At 36.2% G+C, this 20,208-nt stretch overlaps 1 protein-coding gene across 1 annotated transcript in view; it reads right to left on the bottom strand.

Moving 5' to 3' along the window:
* LOC150100786 (uncharacterized) overlaps positions 1-20,208 on the bottom strand; it is a 164,205-nt gene that overhangs the window by 122,879 nt on the left and 21,118 nt on the right. Inside the window, exon 2 of the mRNA XM_090401833.1 lies at positions 2,642-2,716. Coding sequence (XP_090257959.1) covers positions 2,642-2,716 — 75 coding nt within the window. The remainder of the gene's footprint in view (positions 1-2,641; positions 2,717-20,208) is intronic.

Genomic DNA, 20,208 nt, shown 5'->3' on the forward strand with positions numbered 1-20,208 from the left:
GAAGAAAGCCACGTTATTACACTACAACAAATTTAATATGAAAGATTGTTCATGGAATCAGCCTCAGCTCTAAAAAACTTTCCAGACCTCAACAAATTTGGGTGCATGAGACTGCCCCAAATTTGGGAAGCTTGCATCTTGAGAACTTCAGCCCAACAGCCAAGACAACCCAATATAGTCCACTAGGGAGCACCTTTAGGACTCTAGGAACAAAGCTAGTTTTCTCTCTTCTGGGTCATTTGCTCTTTGTAGTGCCTGCGTGCACGTCATAGTTTTATGTTCCCATGAAGATGGCGATGTGACATTGTCAAAATATAGGAAGTATTTATTAAAGTTTCTTTTAATTAATATTCCAGTATGTGTTGCAAATTCCTGAAATAATTTAATAGTCATGTGTTACCAATGTATAAGCCTATCTACAAGTCATTCTTATCTCATTCACAACAAAAAAAGAAAAGGAATTCTTATTGATGTGACACCTTAACAAGCACTTCCCAAACTCACTGTCCAAATTCTTGTAGAAAGGCTTACACGTTGGTAACACATGATTATTAAATTATTTAAGGAATTTGCAATGTATACTGGAATATTAATTAAAAGAAACTTTAATGAATACTTCCTACATTTCGGAAATGTCACATTGCCATCTTCATAGGAACATACAAATATGACACGTGCATGCAGGAACTACAAAAAGCGAATGAGACAGAAGATAAGAAACTACTCTTGTTCCTAAAGTCCTAATGGTGCCCCCTAGTGGGCTATATTGGGTTGTCTTGGCTGTTGGGCTGATGTTTTCATGATGTAAGTCTCCCACATTTAGGGCAGTCTCATGCACCCAAATTTGTTGAGGTTTGGAACATTTTTTTTTAGAGCTGAGGCTGATTCAATGAATAGTCTTTCGTACTTGAACTTGTTACAGTGTATTGTTACTTTATTACTTTGGCTTTCTTCCAACTTATTCTGTGGTGGATATCCAGAGAATGGTCTGCAAGCCTAGAGTGGCTGTACCATTAAAAAACAAAGGAGTAAAGTTCAATTAATAATCTATATACACAGGCAACTGAATTAAACTTTTATGCAGATGTACATAAAGGTCACTTACACAGTATATGCAAAATGCTTGTTCATGTGCATTACCACGTGTTATTGGCAAACTATTAAAGTCTGAAAGATCTTTCAGACTTTAATAAAGGGCTTATTGTGGGCGCCCATCTGGCTGGAGCCACAATTTTGAAAACAGCAGAGTAGACTGGTTTCTCAAAAGGTAAGATATTCCAGGTGTTTAATCAGTGGGCAAATAACCCACGTTGCTTGTCTAACTGATTGAAGACTTGAATGGACAAACAGAACTTCCTGTGTGCAGCAACTGACCAAGGCATTTAATGAAGGCTGTTTCCAATCGTGTTAAGCGAATACAATAAACAATATCTCACAAATTATGCACAAGGAATTGAAAGACAATCAGTACTCGCAGTCACATGCCTGTACAAAAACCACTGATTTCTGCAAAGAACTGGAAAGTTAGTCTACAGTGGTGTCAGGAACACTATAGCTAGAAACTGGAAAACTTGAAAAAAGTCATGTGGTGTGACGAGTCATGGTATGCCTTGCTCTGCACTGATGGTAGACAGAGTTTGGCAGGAGCCCCATGAAGGTGATGTCATGGTGTGGGGCATGTTCTGCTGGTACAGAACAAGTCCTCTGATAAGGTCAGATGTCCTCCAAGGAATATCTGAACATTATTGCCAATCAAGTCCTTCCTGCAATGTTGACTTTATCCAGCAGGTGATGGTTAGTTCATGGATAACGATGCTACTGTCCATCGTGCTAGAATTGTTCAGCATTGATTCAGCAATGCATGACAGCGACTTTCACCATCTTCCCTGGCCACCACAATGTCATGGTGTGGGGCATGTTCTGCTAGTACAGAACAAGTCCTCTGATAAGGTCAGATGTCCTCCAATGAATATCTGAACATTGTTGCCAATCAAGTCCTTCCTGCAATGTTGACTTTATCCAGCAGGTGATGGTTAGTTCATGGATAACGATGCTACTGTCCATCGTGCTAGAATTGTTCAGCATTGATTCAGCAAGCATGACAGCAACTTCCACCGTCTTCCCTGGCCACCACAAAGCCCAGATCTGAACCTCATTGAGAACGTATGGGACATGTTAGAAAAAGATCCGAGAGCAAAGTTCTCTTCTGGTGAATGCCTGGTATGCTGCAGAAGTAGATGCAATTCAATACCTCGTGAAATCTATGCCAAACCACATATGTGCTGTAATTTGAAACACAATATTAAATAAAAATTTCTAATTCCATGGCCAGTATGTCTATGTGTTCACCAATCAAGCCTGAGCTTTCTCTTCGGCAAACACAATTATTACCTTTGAAATACATTTTGCAACATTAGTCCGGTGTCTATTCCCTCAAGACCCACATGCTTTTTTTTTTTAAATAATACACTATGTTACAGATATGGACAACCTTCAGGTAGATATAAATGCTACAATAGATAAACAAAGATCCTTTTAAATGACTTGTCTAATATATAGTTCAACAATAATTGACCTTTTAATGATTTAAAGCCATTACAATTATCAAATAAATTATACATCAATGAATTACAAAACCTACCTTGCCAGGATCATCTTTTGAACGAGGAACCTTACGAAAACATTTATTTAGTGACAAGTTATGTCTAATTGAATTCTAAAAAAAATGAGAAAACAGAAAAAAAAATCAATGAGATTCACATCAAAAATGTTATTGGTTTTAGGGTCATAAAACAGCCTTAGTTTCTATATACACATGTTTTAATCAAATATATACAAAAAAATTTATTATTATTATTATGATAATAATAATAATAATGGATCCTTGGACTCCTCTGAGGAGTCCAAGGATCCATTGCAGAAGGGCATTCTGCAGCAGAGAACCTACTGCATATGCTACTTAATCCTCCATTAACATACTGGATCACTATCTGCCATCTATGAACTACACCATCTATCATCCACTAATAGTATTTGTGTCTGCTAATTATGCATGTACTGTAGCCAATTCACCCTGTATAAAGGATGAAAGAGTCAAGTTTAAGAAAAAACACCTATTACCTCCATATGATATTAGCTAATGAACTGGAAAAAAGTACTATGGAGGGCACTATATTCAATAAAATAATAATAATAATAATAAAACCTTATGGGCAGGCTTGGGTTTTGGATGTTCTTCATTTATTATTTTTCATGGTACTGCAACACCAAAACAAATTATATAAGCAAAAAAAAAAAAAAAAAAAAATCTACTCTATAATATAAAATGACAAGCTTTTTTTTGTAACAAACATTTTTGTGTCACATTTTTTGCCAAGTTATTTGAAACTTTTTGAAACTCAGTGGCTACCCTGAGTATCGAGTCTTCAAAATTCGAGTCATCAGAATTCAAGGAGAACTGGCCTACCAGTCAGGAACTCAGGGAGGTTGGGTGCCGAAGGCACTGGAATGCAAACCCCTTTCAAGTCTTCAAAATTCATGCCATCAGAATTCAAGGAGAACCAGCCTACCAGTCTGAAACTCGGGGGGGGGGGGGGGGGGGGGGGGGGGGGGGGGAAACCCCCTTTCAAGTTTTCAAAATTCGAGTCATCAGAATTCAAGGAGAACCAGCCTAGCAGTCCAGAACTCTGGGGGGGTGCCAGGGATCAGAAACCCCTTTTCAAGTCTTCAAAATTTGAGTCATCAGAATTCAAGGAGAACCGGTCTACCAGTCTGGAACTCTGGGGAGTTGGGCGCCGTAGGTGCCAGGGGGATGGGGGAAGAACCCCCTTTCAAATTTTCAAAATTCGAGTCATCAGAATTCAAGGAGAACTAGCCTAGCAGTCCAGAACTCTGGGGGGGGGGGGGGGCAAGGGAGCAGACCCTCCCTCGAGTCTTCAAAATTTGAGTCATCAATTCAAGGAGAACCAGCCTACCAGTCCATTCGAGTCATCAGAATTCAAGGAGAACCAGCCTACCAGTCCGGAACTCGGGGGGGGGGGGGTGCCATAGGCATCAGAGCCCCCTAGTATATATGTGTGTATATATATATATATATATATATATATGTGTGTGTATATATATATATATAAGGGGGAAGGAGCCCCCTAGTATATATTAAATGGTTTACATTTCACTGGATTTCAAACCAGCATCTTCAAAGAGCAGAACCACTTTTTTACAATAAATGAGTGACAATGAGTACAGGAAATAATTCAAACTGTAATGGAACATAAGACCTAAAATCCTAATTTGGTGCTTGCTAATATAATAAGTTTTTGTGCGGTTGTTGGGTTGAAGCTATGCAGAAGACATATATATTAAGTTGTCTTAAGATACATATCCTATGTTAAGATATATATCCTAAGACAACTGTCTTCCAAAGTTTTGGTAGACTTGAGGTCAGGAAAGTGCTTATTAGCTGTTGCTGATAGTCTAAAAATAGTCTGACTTGTAATGACTTCTATACAGCATTCATCTGATCCTGTGTGAAAGGATGTGCAAAACATGTTCTGGTAGTCCAACTTTGCTATAATGATAGTAGCAAAATTTATTTCTTGTGTTTCCCAAAGCAGATGTTTACAGATAATCCTGTCTATCGATAGCATGACATGCTACAGTCACAAGGAGTCCGTTCTATGGAGAGTATGCAATATTTTATCTATTTTGTAAATAGATAAAATAGTATTCCAAGGATCTCAAATTGTTAGGCTAGATGTGCCAACAGATTTAGATGATAGTGTGATTATTCATTATCAATATCAGATCTCCATGGACTCAAGAGATTCATCACAGAAGATCCCATTCATTCACTCTCACACACACGCGCGACTTAAATACATTCGCTGTCTCTGCACTCACCATACTTTCAGCAATGCACTCCACTCACACATCTCTCACTCTCCATACAAAATATTTACTCCTCATTCCCTCCTTATACAGCTTCCAGGAATGGACTTTTGCTCTCTCCAATCTCCAGACATTCTATGAAAAATCTCATCCACATTAATCTGGTAATTACCCTTTACCAATGTATGTCTTGATCATGTCCCCGCTCTTTCTTCTATCCACTAGGCTTTGCAGTTTGCATTCTCTCAATCTATCCTCATATTCCACATTCCAGAGACCAACTTAGTCAATCATCTCTGAACCCTCTCCAACATCTCATCATTCTTCTAAAAACCTGGTGTTTTCAGAAGGGTGTGTATAATTTTTCATTGCCCAAATGAAGCCTTTTGGCTCTTTATTTTAGTAAATTTCTTTTTTGAATTTACTAAGGTAAAGCATGGTGGTTTTTCTCCAGGAATTCTCACAGGATCTTTGTGGAGAAAAACCACCATGCATAAAACTTCTCAAAATTTGGGAAACATTAATTAATAGAGGTCCCACTTTACATCCTAGACCACCTACAAATGCCCATAGCAGGCACACCACCTAGATAGCACTTTAGAGTCACCCACATGTTTCACTTAGTATTGTGTTGTATTTGAGCGTGTGTTACAAGAGTTATTTGTAATCCCTGAAGATGTCTCAGTGACAGATGAAATCTTGGCAGCATTAAAATTAGTTTATAATTCTTTCCTAGTGCTGTAAATATTCCATTAAACCTCCAGCATGATGCTGCCACAGCACCTAAGCCTCAACACACGGAAGAATATAATTTGGCCGGCTAAATCCCAAATTGCCAGCCGATCCTCATTTGTTCAATATCCAGGTAGATGCCTAACAGAGCACACCACAAGATGGTGAGGATTGGACACTGGATCAGAAGATCTGGTCAGTTTCTCCACATTCCTTAAAAGGCTATGTGGAGGTCTCCATCGAGTTATAGAGCTTTGACCCTTAAGCACCCCACAAAAGGAGGATAAATTGAATGAGTAACATCATTAAACAGGAGTTGCAAAAAAAAAAAAAAGTTTATGGAGGAATTTAAAGAGAAATATGAATAGAAAGCTCACATGCAGCGCAGGCCCAAAGAATGACCTAGTATGGTATGGTATGGAAAGCAAGATTATGGTACAAGAGAAAATAAGTTGATCAAGCCAAATATAAACCCAAAGAGTTCTTTCAATATGTGTTAAGAGGAAGAACGATCATGACAATAATTCTGATGAATGCCGATGGTAGGGAGATCACTAAAGCAGATGAAATAGTTGAATTATCGAATAATCACCTTACAAAGGTATAACAACCAGGCAGAGATAGTGTAGTAATACATGTGACATGGGCTGATGTTGAAATAAAGATAGATAATGTAGTGGTGCAGAAAGGGTGGATATTATAGAATTCTGATGTGAATAAAATGGAATAAGATGAGATATCAGCTTGTATATTACAATAATATGGTAGAAAAATGGCAGCGGCAGCATCTTATACTGCACTGGCACAGCATGGTTTAGGAAGTAAGTCATGCCTCAGGAATTTACTTTACTTTTGTTTTTACAAAAAAAGTGACAGCCAAGCTGGAGATAAAGTAAATGACTAATGACATTACTACTGGACTTTGCAAAGAACTCTATTACATAAATTGCAGCAAAATAGATAACAGCATTTTTTTTTTTTTTTATGTGGCACCCACAAAAGGTTTATGCAAACCTATAGTACATTCACACTATAGATGAACTAAGTTTTTTTTAATAAATTTTATAACTTAGTCCCACCCCCCCCTTCACGGGTTCGCTTTCCATGGTTTCAGTTATCTCAGGTCAGAAAATATTAAATGGAAAATTCCAGAAATAACAATTCATAATTACATAGGAAAAGGGGATACTAGATAGGCTGACCATATTTCCTTAAGACAAAACCGGGACATTGGGATGGAAAAAACGGGATGGAGGTTATGTAATATTCTGTATTCGTTAAAAAGTAAGACCACAAAAAAAGTTTTATTATATAAAAACATTACTTTTGCTGAGTCTTTTGCAACCACCAAGATTGGTGTTTGTGTTATCTGCACAAAAAAGCAACAATTTTGTTTTGTAAGGCAAATTTGTCATTTCCTTCAACATAGCACACTGTATGTCAGGTGTTTCACCAGGTAACTAAATAAAGTCTATAATTTTGTCTTGAACCACCACAATTTGACAAAAAGTACCGTACAATGATTGGAAAAAAGTCTGTCTTTTTTTGTTTGATGCATCTAAACTGACTGTAATGCTTTTTGTTTTATTCAAATCCTTTATTACTTCGCCCAATATGTGTGGTGATAAAACATTGGTAATTCCTACTTCTGATTTGGTATATGCCGAAGAAAATTTTGGTTCATAAATTTGATATATCAATGTCGACAAGCAGTCATTTGCCCGAAAACTTTGTCAGTGATGCACAGTATAATAAGCAACAAGAGCTTCACTTGCTGCACTTTCGCTTTCACTATCCACATCTCACCATAAATGAGCTGATGTTTTTAACTGAAGCCAAAGTCTTTTCAGCATCCTTATGTTTCTGGCTATGTAGATATTGGTTGATGTCGCTTCTGCCTCCATGAGCAATGGAAAAATGGACATTACAATGTTGCATACCACTTTTGTTCCATCACTATGCAGCTTGTCCGTTTTAATAAATTTGAAATCTTTCTCGAGATTATCATTAAAACTGCAGTTTCGCCTCTTTGACATTGCAAGGATAGACTTAAAGCTTTAAAAAAATATGAAATTTAAACCACCAGCATTGAATAACAATGCTGGTGGTTTAATGCCCCGGTTAGCACATAGGCAAAACAAAAAACTAACGCTACAGTAGAACAGATGGCCTGTCTGAGACGCAAGTGTTGCCAACATGTATTTTTTATTTTCCCTGAATAAATCACTGCATATATTTAGTATAGAACAATGCTACTCCATGGTTATACAAATTACTGGTATCCATGATATTGATATACGATTACAGGTTATGAATAATAATTTATGATTGACCAATATTAAAGTATATTTATAGTTTTTATTAAAAATGGGACAAAATTGGCATTTTTATTAAAATGACGGGTCAGCTGGGAAATATGAAAAAAACGGTACTGTCCCATTCAAAACGGTACGTGTGGTCAGCCTAATACTAGATCCAACATTATGTCAAATGCTGAACATTTGCAGAAACTATGAAAGTTTCATAAGTTGACCTGAGAGTTAAACGAGAATACAATCCTCGGCATATGCGAGAATGCCTTAACTTGCATTGCACTACTTAAGTAGTGCAGGATTGTATTCCCACAAGCTCTCAGGTCAACTTACAAAACTTTCACAGTTTCTACAAACATTTGACTTTGAAATAATGTTGGATCTTAATATCCACTTTGCCTATGTAATTTTACATTGCCAAAATGAAGTCTTATGGCTCTTTCTTTTAGTAATAAACAACTTATAAGTTTTAAATTGCATGCCGTTCTGAGTAACCTGATGAAATCTTGCACTGTCATGCCTGGGACATGAATCATCTCTTTGTCCAGCATATCCACATCTGTACTATACACTACCTGCCCATTAGTCACTTAATAACCATCTGAAAATATTAAATGGAAAATTCCAGAAATAAACAATTCATAAGTTTTAAATTACATAATGTTCTGAGTAGTTCTTGGTTATTAGATTGACTGTCGTGGTATCGCAGTGCTTGTGTTCAAGTAACCTTTAGTTTACTTAATAATGGCCTCAAAGTGCAAGAGTAGTGATCCTGGGAATTTAGATAAGCCAAAGTGAAGCCATAAAGTGACTTTTAAGTGAAAAGGTGAAAGTTCTCGACTTCATAAAATAATAAATAAAAACATATGCTGAGGTTGCTAAGATTCCATTCGCATTCAACTAACTTTTATTACAGTATGTTGTTATAATTGTTCTATTTTATTATTAGTTATTGTTGTTAATCTCTTACCATGCCTAATTTATAAATTAAACTTTAGATTAAATTAAATCATTGGAAAAAACATAGTATATATAGGATTCAGTACTATCCGTGGTTTCAGGCATCGCAGATGTCTTGGAATGTATCCCCCACAGATAAGGGGGGGGAGGACTACTGTATATAGATTTTGTATTTTTGTTTATTTTTATGTAGTCTAGAAACCCTACTCTGGAGAACAACAGGAACTTTTTTTCAAGACATTTCAAGGTTCGAAGTTCGTGATAAGTGAACGGTAAGTACACAATATTTTTCAAAATTTTTTTCTATAATGTGAAATTCAGAATAAACTAATTGTGCTACTGTTGCATGGAATTATGGTACAAGCAAACAAGACCTGTTGTGTCTGTGTATTTAACAATTAAGACCAGTATATGTCCGTTAATTGTGTGCGTTCTTCTGACCAATCTATATTTCAAAAAGTTGAAAATCCCATTTCCAGGACGGTAAACCCTACAACTTCAAGTTTGAGATCATCTATCTAACCTACACCTGAGTAATTGTTTACACACTGGTATGCAATTTTTTTTTAAATATGCTCCACTGAATTAGTTTTAGAATTTATCCTATGAAAAAAGATGATACAGTCTGAGATAGAATGTAACAGTACTGCATTTTCAGAGGGAACAGAATGGATAGTGGGGTGGAGGTTGCTAATGATAGAAGAATGAAGGCCAAAAGGAGTAGGAGTTAGCAGTAAGACTGCAATGCAAAGGGTACAATTTCATCCTGTTGGCCTTTGAAAGTAAAGACCAACAGGGTGAAATATATAGTTAATGCTATGGGGTTGAGGGGCGGGGAGTGCAAGGGAGAATGTGGATGACATGCATCAGTAAATTAGTACAATGAGTGCAGGGTGAGTAGTTGTGGGGAACTATGAGGAGATAGATTGTAAAGAGGGAGAGCTGCAAGGAGGGAAGGAAATGGAATTCATATAGCTGCTAAGAGAATTACTTGAGGCAGTATGTAACGGGATATAATGAAGGGGACTCAGGATGCAAAAGTACTAGATTTCATGAGAGCATCAGAGAACTTTGCAGTAGTGACATAACATTACCACCAACTGGGGAGATTGCCAAACAGCTAGAATGTGGAATTACAAAGCAGGTGACTACAAGAAACTCAAGAGCCAGTTTGGAGCAGTACTCTATAATAATAATAAGAAGAATCTAGAGCAGAAATTGTCAGCAGTGCATGGAGCTAGGGTTATTTGAAAAAAAGTAGTATCAGACTGTATATCCAGAATCAAGAGGGTAAACAAGGTAAGAGCTGGACAAATGGCATTATTAACTGGGAATTGTAGACAAAGTTGTGGAAGGCATATAAAGAAAAAGAAAAGGTAATTAGCAAGCTCATAAGTACTGTATTTTCCAGTGTATAAGACGCACTTTTTTACCTTCAAAATTCATCTTAAAAATGGGGTGCGTCTTATATAATGAAGGTAAAGATTGTTTCCTCTTTTCAAAGTCATATGCACTCCCCTTTTATGTTCCAAGATCTTTGTAGGCAGTTAATGGTGCAATCAAACTGGTACGTGACCTTCATGTGAATTCTAGCGTGTCATTGGCTAAGATCGGGGAGTCCCTATTCAAGTTTCATAATATCTTATCCGAGTAATCAGTTACCGATGTTTATCAGTATTGAGTTGACGTGTTGAGATATTTTGTGTTCAGTTTGATATTTCCCCGCAGATTTTAGTAATGGAAAAAAACAGGCGACATTCATATACTTCAAGTTACAAATTGCAGGTTGTAAAATATGCAGAAGAACACAGGAATAGGGAAGCGGAAAGACATTTTGGACCTCCACCTACAGAAAAAATGATTAGAACTTGGCATGGTCAGAACGAGATTTTGTACAATTTGCGTAATGAAAAGCGCGTGAAACATGGAAAAATTGCGAAGTGGCCAGAACTAGAGACCGAAGTTTTGAAATAGGTGCAAGAAAATCGGCAAAATGGCATTACCATTTCAACAAAAATGATTCATACATATGCAGTCAAAGTAGCCTGTGAGGTTTTTTCCAGAAAATTGTATTAAATTTCTTGGGTGCGTCTTATACATAGGAGCGTCTTATACATCGGAAAATACAGTAATATGACACATAAACAAAACAAAAGGTGACCGGTATAATAAAGAAGGCAAAAGAAGACAGAGGAGACTAGTTGAGGAAACCAAACAAAATTCCAGTTATTTTCATTATATGGCAAGTAAAAAGATGAACAAATATGGGCAAATAACTTTAACAAGTGCTGATGGTAGGGAAATAACAGAAGTAGACCAAATAGTAAAGGTAGCATGATTTTGCAATGGTGTACACATCCAGGTAATGCTGTGGTGTTACATGTGACACTGACTGAAGCAAGAATAGAGGTAAACAAACTGTAGATGTTTAAGATATTGAAGAAACTTAATGCAAATATGTCCATGGGATTAGATGAGTTATTTAAGTTTTAGCTCTGAGTACATATCAGGAGTGGAGAGAAGATAGGGTGTTTCCATCACATGAAGGAAGCTCCTAGACAAAAGAAAGAAAATACAGACAACGTATCTTAAGAGTGGTGGTTGGGATATTGGAGAAGTTGAAAAGAACAGAATTCAGGATGGGCAGAAAACGCATGGTTTTGTGCAAGGTGGGTCTTGTCTAAGTGATCTGTTCACTTTTTATAATAAAGCGATAACTGAGTTAGACAAAGAAAATGGCTACACGGTTATACTGGACTAGGCAAGGACATCCAACTGGATGCTGCATGATGCTGTTGCATGAATTAGAGCATACGGGGATGGATAAAGCTGGTAAAGCCGTATGGATGGGAGGGTGGTTAATGGATGGGCATCAGGGGGGGGGGGGGTAGTTGAATCCAGAAAAGGATTTGTGACTAATGGTGTACTGCAGGACTCTGTGCTTGGACCACTGCAGCTTAATTTGCATGTCAGTGACATGGGATGTGATTTAAAGGGGCCTATCCAGATGTTTGCTAACAACACAAAACTGAAAAGAGCAATAGACATATCAATTTGTATCAATTTGCATGTCAATGACATGGTATGTGATTTAAAGAGACATATCCAGATGTTTGCTAACAACACAAAACTGAAAAGACCAACACCAATCTGAGAAGAGAAATAGTCAATGTAAATGACATACTACAATATGGTTAAATAGGTTGACAGAATGAGAAAGGGATAACAGCTGTGAATTTCCATTGACAGAGCCAAGAGAATAATATATCAAAAGCTGTTTACCACATTGATTTTCTTGTATAATCAGGCATGTAGAGATTTTATCATCATCATTAAATTCCTGACATGTACCTCAGGACTCTCATATCTGTGGTCTCTAGTCTTTGGTCAAGTGTTTTACTTCTAACCCAGCTCTCAGATCCATAAATTAAAATTGGTTTGAACACTGTTTTGTATACAGCTAATTTAGTGTTTTGACTAATTTCTCTCCTATTCTATGTAAATTTATTAAGTTGACTTCCTGCTATACTAGTTTTGTTGATTCTGTTGTATATTTCCGTATTTAATTTATCATATTCACTAAAAATCTTGCCTAAGTAGCTGAAATGTTTTACTTATTCTATAAGGTCTCCATTCACACAATTGATATTTTCAATGCTTCTGCCTATTTTCGTTGTCTTTGCCTTGTTATTGCTGACCTTCATACCACATCTATTATTATTATTATTAAACAAGACCTCATGGAGTCAAAGATTCATCTAGGAGGTCCTTTTATCTCATACACATCTCATCATACCGTGTCTTAAACACATTCAAACTCCTTGCAGACACCACACTCTCAGGCAAGGCATTCCAATCACTCAAACTCTGCACGAAAAAAACCTGCCTCTCACTCCCCTACTCACACCCTCTTTATACAGTTTCCAGGGATGACCTTTGGTTCTCTCCTGATCTTCCACTATTCTCTGTAGAACTTCTCCACCATTGATCCCATAACAACCCCTTACCAACTTGTAGGTCTCTATCATATCTCCCCTCTTCCTTCTCTCCACTAGACTCTGCAAATTACATCTTTTCAATCTTTCCTCATACTCGACATTACAGAGATCAGAAACTACCTTAGTCAGTCGCCTTTGGACCCTTTCCAACATCTCTTCATCCTTCTGGAAACCAGGTGACCAAATCTGGGCACAATAGTCCATGTGTGGCCTAATCAAAGCCTTATACGATGGAACAAGAATCTCCCTACTTCTACACATCAGTGTCCTCCGCATCATTCCCAGAAGTCTTTGTGTTGTCTTCACAATTTTGGCGATGTGTCCCCTAAATTTTAGATCCTTATCCACTATCACCACCAGATCTTTTATTTCCTCTACTTCCAATAATATATTCTCACCAAGCATAAATTCTGCATCCCATCTTTGTTTTCCAAATTTTAAAACCTTACATTTTGCAACACTGAACACACATATCCATTTGTTTGCCCAATCACTCAATTTATTCAAGTCTTCTTGCAAGGCCACAACATCTTCACTACTCTTTATGGTTTATCCCAACTTTGCATCATCTGCAAACAACTGAATATCTCCATCCAAATCTTCGCCAATATCATTAATATACAAGTTAAATAGTAATGGCCCTAAAACAGACCCCTGAGGCACTCCACTAGTGACTTTCCTTTTCCTGGATATTGCACCCCCCATACACAACTTGTTGATACCTATCAGATAGCCAGTCTCCAATCCAATGCACTAATCTAATATCCAACCCCATCTGCTCTAGTTTCTAGTATTACAAACAGTTATTCAATTTAGTCAGGGAATCTTGCAGACTTGTAGAGGATTTATTTAGAAGTATAACATCATCCGCATAAAGCAAAGAGCTGACATTAACATCTCCGATTTTGATATCAGGTTTAATACCACTGTCCTTCATAATGTGATCCATATAGATAATGAATAATAGAAGGGATAATGTACATCCTTGTCTCACACCAGATTTAACATTAAACTATCTTCCTGTACTTCCTTCAATTCTAACTGCTGACTTACAACTCAAATCAAGATTAAGTATTGCTTGATATAATACTCCATCGACACCATACACCTGTAGCGTTTTGAATACCTTTTCTCTTGGCACCTTGTCATATGTCCTTTCCAGGGTCTATGAAACTTAAATACAGATCTTTGTTATATTCCCATGATTTATCAACTATTTGTCGTAAAGTGAAAATCTGATCCTGACAGTCCAATGTTTAATTCTTACATTAGTCTAATGTTATCTTGAATGGAATTTATAAATTAAGATTGTTATATGAAACTGTGAATTAATACCTATAATTTATTCGTCACTGATGAAATTTACCTCTCTTTAATGCTTAGCAATGTAAGATCACGCGGCTCGTTCTACTTTTGAATGATCGATTGTTTGTATTCCATCTTGTAAAAACTGTTCCTATCAAGCCACTGAGGATAGTCTGTTAATTTCAGACTGAAATATTTGGCAAATACTGAAATATTCTTGTGTTAATGTATTTATATTTCTTACTATATAGTTATATACATAGTGGAGCTTCTATAGTTATCATCATCATCATCATCATGCGTATCAAGGATTTATGCCTAGCAAGGCCTGTTCCGGCCTTAAAAGTCATCGTTGAATCATTTAAGAGGACATCCTGGTTTTCTTTTTCCTAATGGCTTGTACTTTAAGGCTTGTTTCAGTAATCTTTCTGTTTTCATTCTTTGAACATGTTCCATCCATTTATGTTTATATTTTTTAATTTTTCCTATTACTGGTTCTTTTTTTAATTCTTTCATAATTTCTTCGTTTCTTTTGTGATCAAATAGGACAGTGGTGGCGAACCTATGGCATGCCCGAGAATTTTGCTGGCACATCAACGATTTACATGTGATATCCTTTTATATGCTTATAAATTATTCAGCCTTTTTTTAATTGTTACAATATGTACAAGTTAAATTTTGTTTTACAGGAGAGAACAGCTATGAAGATATGAATTTGATTGGTGCGGTATTAACAAAAGACCACGCGACCCAAAGACAAATGGAACCGACAATTTTTCAGTTGAAATGCTAATTCTCTTCAACTGAATTCCATAACATCTGCAGCTCTCATAACAACATTCACTATATATTTCTTAGTTTTAAGACATTCACGACGGGATGTCATTTATCGTTCCGACAGAACTTCTCATTACCGGCAGGCTCAACTCAGACAAAGTTTCAACCCATGATTGGTTTTTATTGCCTTGTTTGCGTTTGAGCTGGAAGAGGAACTCACACAAGCATTATATGGCATGTTTCAATTCGTTGTAGAGTTTTATTTGAAGTTAGCCTCTATGATCTGTCATAATGACATCGAGAATTTCAAATGCAATCAAATAAACACTTATTTCATGTAATTGAAAAATTGGACAACAGTTTTAGTGTGCAACATACGGTTTTGCTTGCCTATACAGCGTAGTTTATGTGAGAGGGGTATATCTGATTCATTAGTTAGGTGCCGTTTTTATTCCAGCTGACTCTAATTGCACTATTTGTTGAGAAATATATTACGCAGACTGCAAAAGCCTCTGTACCTTATTCAGGGATACAATAAAACTTTTTTTTTTCTTGCATCTACAGTATATAATGGCTGTTGGGGAGGGCGTGTTGTTTTTTGGGTGGGAGGTATATATATGCAAAACCTTTTAATGTCTTTTTTCATAAAGTGAAATCAGGGGTGCCAGTTATACATGTGGGCAAGTTATATTCGACGGTAAGCATTCGCCGACAAGTCGACATCCTTCTGCTGCTTCCCCTGCTTTGCTGATTTCTATGGTGAGTTACAATGCATAAATATTTTTCTCACTACAGTTTTTTTTTTCAAACCAACATCATTAAAATCAATTTAATAATACAATAATCAATTTTAATACTGAATAATATTATAAATTTTTGGTGATCAGAATGGGATATGTCAATGAAACTTACCAGAAGTTAATTTAATGATGTTGGCTGGAAGCTACAATATTGTAGCATTAGTTCTGTGATTGATAACTAATTTATATGCATACGTTTATATTTGTCGACATGCTACACCATATACATTAAGTGTATTAATATTCTTTATGATTATGCCATAATTAATTATTAATACTTATTTACTAAAATAAATAGCCAAAAGGCTTCACATCAGCGATGCAAAATTATATAAATTAAGTGGATATTAAATCCAACATTATTTCAAAGCCGACTACAGTAACTATAGAATTTTTGACCAGTGAACTTATGGGAATACACTCACCGCCATACTACGAGTTGCCTTAGCCGCTAGAGCAACCAGGTCCACTAGGTCCACTTAATCTATATAATATTAATACTTATGTTAGTTTAATGAATGAACTTTAAAAAAATGGGAACAGTATTTACGAGTAAGTTTGTTGGGACTGAGCCCTCTAATACAGTAAGAATAAATAAAAATACAGTCTACAGAAAAAGAATTGAGAACGACTGATCCTTAGGATTCCCTGATTTTTCCCTTTTCTAAATGCACGTGTGTTCATTATGCATTTCGCACCGTGCATCTGCCAGTAGGCAGAAATAAGCAGCGGCAAGTGCATTATTGTTGCATATGTGCACTGTTTTGTTTTTGCTACTGTAAATGGGAATTATAAAGATAATTTAATTTAGGCATATAATAAAATGTTGATTTTTTGGAAACTATAAAAAATGCGTTTGATTTAAGTTGTGAATTATTTTATTACAGTTCTACCGAACATGGCTGACAAAAATAAAAAACGAAAATTATCACAGTAAGCAGCAAAGAGTTCCAAAGCTGAAGAGTATGGCATGATTAATAAAGACAATAAAGCAATATGGGTTTTATGTTCCGGGACAGCTGTGTGTGCAGAACGTCGTCAGTAAAACAGCATTATGAGACAAACCATAAATTGTTCCTTGAGAAAAGCAAGGACGAACAGAAAGAATTTATTGCTCGGGCAATTAAAAATAGGAATATCCAGTCAACAACCCTAATGAAATTTATCGGCAGTCGTTCAAATATAACTGCTGCTATTTTTTTGTCCCAAATGTAATTGCTAAACATGGGAAACTTTTTAGTGATGGAGAATATATAAAAGAAGCATAGTTAAAATGCACACCAGTTCTCTTTGAAGATTTTGAAAACAAGGAAAAAATTATTCAAAGAATAAAAGATAAGCCTTTGGCTAGAAACATGGTGAAAGATAGAATCACAGAAATGGCTAAAAATATAACTCATCAGCAAAAAACAGATAAAATCTTCTGGTTTAATTTCTCTTTGTCTTGATGAGAGTACTGACATAACTGGATCAGCCTCGTTTAACAATTTTTATCTGTTATTGTGTTGGGAATAACATCAAAGAAGAATTGATAAGTTTAACATCATTAGCAACAACAACAAAAGGAATAAATATTTGCAATGCAGTTGTAAATGCACTTGCTGAAAGAGATATAGATCCCTCCAAAATTGTATCAGTAACTACTGATGTTGCTCACAGTATGACTGGAGAGGAAAATGGGTTCGTCGATTTATTTACTAAATATATTGGACATTCAGTTCTGGGTTTTCATTGTATTATACATTGGCAGGTTTTATGCGCAAAGGCTAGTTTCAAGCCACTGGAAGATATTATGAGCATTGTAACAAAATTGGTCAATTTTATATCGGCACGCACTTTAAATAAACGAAAATTTATAGAATTATTAAGCGAGGTAAACTCAGTGTACAATGGTTTACTTATGTACAACAACGTCCAATGGTTAAGTCGTGGGAAAGTTCTTCAAAGATTTCTTGAGTGTTTAGATGAAGTCAGACTTTTTTTTACATAATGAGAAAATCATTGAAAAATACAATCAATTAATGGATGTCGAATGGCTTTCGAAATTAATATTTTTTACTGATTTGTGTTTACATTTAAATGAATTAAATGTTAAACTGCAAGGTGTTAGCAAGACAATTATTGTCATGTTTGATTTAATCAAAGCATTCAGAGCTAAATTACCAATTTTTAATTGTGACGTCATTTCCAATACCTTCCGATATTTTCCAAATACAAAAAAAGTCTTTGCAGATCTAGAATCCCTTGAAAAACAGATCAAGTTAAATTGACAAAAGAGTTTTCTACAGTTATTCAGTCGGCAATCAACGAATTTTCTTCAATATTTACACAGTTCAGGCAATTTGCAGAGACATCAAAATTTATTTTGCATCTGGACAACATCAACAGATAAACTCAATTTGGAGATTTTCGAGTGGCTGAATTTGGAAGATATAGAAATGCAACTAATTGATTTTCAATCTAGTTCTATATGGAAACAAAAGTTTGTCAATTTGAGAAATGACTTGCAAATAATGGAAAATGATCGATTATTGGGGGCAATTAAAAAGAATGCAGAAGAGGAAATATTGAGAACTTGGAATGCCATTCCTGAAACCTTTTATTTAAAAAAAACTAGTGATGGCTATATTATCAATTTTCTCCTCTACATATGCTTGTGAGTCATTATTTTTAAATGAATTTTATAAAAGACAGTTTAAGAAATAGAATGACTGATGAATCTAATTCCGCATGTGTTACTAAAAGTGACAAAATATGAACTGATATAAAGCATTTGGCATCTAATGTACAACAGCAAAAATCTCATTAATAAATTGATATATTGATAAATTAATATATTGATAATAGGTTAATATTGATTTGTATACAACGTGTATGTCAAATTATGTGTTCATTATTATGAAATTCTATATTAATTTTTAAACTTATCTCAATAAAATTCTGCAATTAATTTTGTATTAATTATCATGGCAAAGGTTTGCTTACCCTATTTCTGCTGTTATTAATCTTTGTTTTTTTTGTTTTATTGTCCAGATTTCGCTTCCATACCTTAAGACTGGTAGGGCTAATGTATTGTATACTTTTAGTCTAGTTTGTTTTTGAACTAGGTTTGGTTTAAATATAATAGAGTTAATTACACCTGTTATTTTTAAATATTTTGCAATTTTTAAGTTTATATCTTTTTCATTTTCACTTTAATGAGTATGGGCATGGCAAACCCGAGGTACCAGATGCTGGACCATGCCTTACTTCATGTAATACACATCTGTTATATTATTCTGTAAACTGGTCCCTCCACTTCTTTCTTTGCTTCTTTCTCCTCTCCTTGCTCCTTCCCACTGATGCTATTAGAGTATTCGAGGGCTAGGGGTGAATCTTTCCTATCTTGCTAAGTCATTTCATCTTATGCAGCCACCGAAGGAGGCAAGCTAGCCTCAATAGGTGCCGTCCCAAGCCCGGATAAATGGCGAGGGTTGATATCAGGAAGAGCATCCGGTAAGTGACGCACAGCCACATCGCTCTACAGCTGCGAGAAGTGGACGAGGGCTACCGCATCAAGGGAAGGTGCGGTTAAAGAAGCGAGCCCAGCAGGTTGAGAGGATGTTGCGAGTGGGAACACAGAATGCTGGAAGCATGACTGGAAGGGGAAGAGAGGTGGCAGACATGATGAGGAAGAGGAAGTTGGACATTTTATGTGTGCAGGAGACAAGGTGGAAAGAGGGAAAGGCAAAGGAACTGGGAGATGGATATAAACTGTTCTACTCTGGAGCAAATAACGAGGGAAGAAATGGTGTAGGAATTGTAGTGTGTGGCAGAATGAAGGGGAAAGTACTGGAAGTGGGTAGAAGGAATGACAGGATCATGCGAATGAAATTGGGTCTTGGAGAAGAGCGGGTGGTCGTATTATGTGTATATGCCCCGCAAGTTGGCTGTACAGCAGAGGAGAAAGATGAGTTCTGGAACGTGTTAGATGAAGAAATGAGGGAACTGGAAGAAAACGAGATGGTGATTGTCAGAGGAGACTTGAACGAATACATAAGGAGGCAGAATAGAGACTGTGAAAGGGTGTATGGTGGCCACAGAGTGGGAATGATGAACCAGGAAGGAGAGAGGGTTGTGGACTTTGCAGTAGCGTTTGATCTGGCAATTGTGAACTCATTTTTCTACAAGAAGGAAGAACATTTGATAACATTTAGGAGTGGTAACAACAGTTCACGAATTGACTACATTTTGAATAGAAGAAAACATCTTAAGGTTATGACAAATTGTAAAGTAATTCCAACAGATCAAGTGGCACAGCAACACCAACTGCTGTGCACAGACTTTAAAATAAGATCAAAGATAAGAACCTCTAGAAGCCATGGGATGAAGACAATTAAGTGGTTTCGCTTAAAAGAAGAGTGTGAGGATTCATTTTAGGGAGAGGGTGTTAGAGAG

This window comes from Typopeltis vanoorti, chromosome 12, assembly GCF_054136105.1.
Source record: "Typopeltis vanoorti isolate ZY-2024b chromosome 12, IOZ_Tvanoo_1.0, whole genome shotgun sequence".
In the NCBI taxonomy this organism is placed as follows: Eukaryota; Metazoa; Arthropoda; class Arachnida; order Uropygi; family Thelyphonidae; genus Typopeltis; species Typopeltis vanoorti.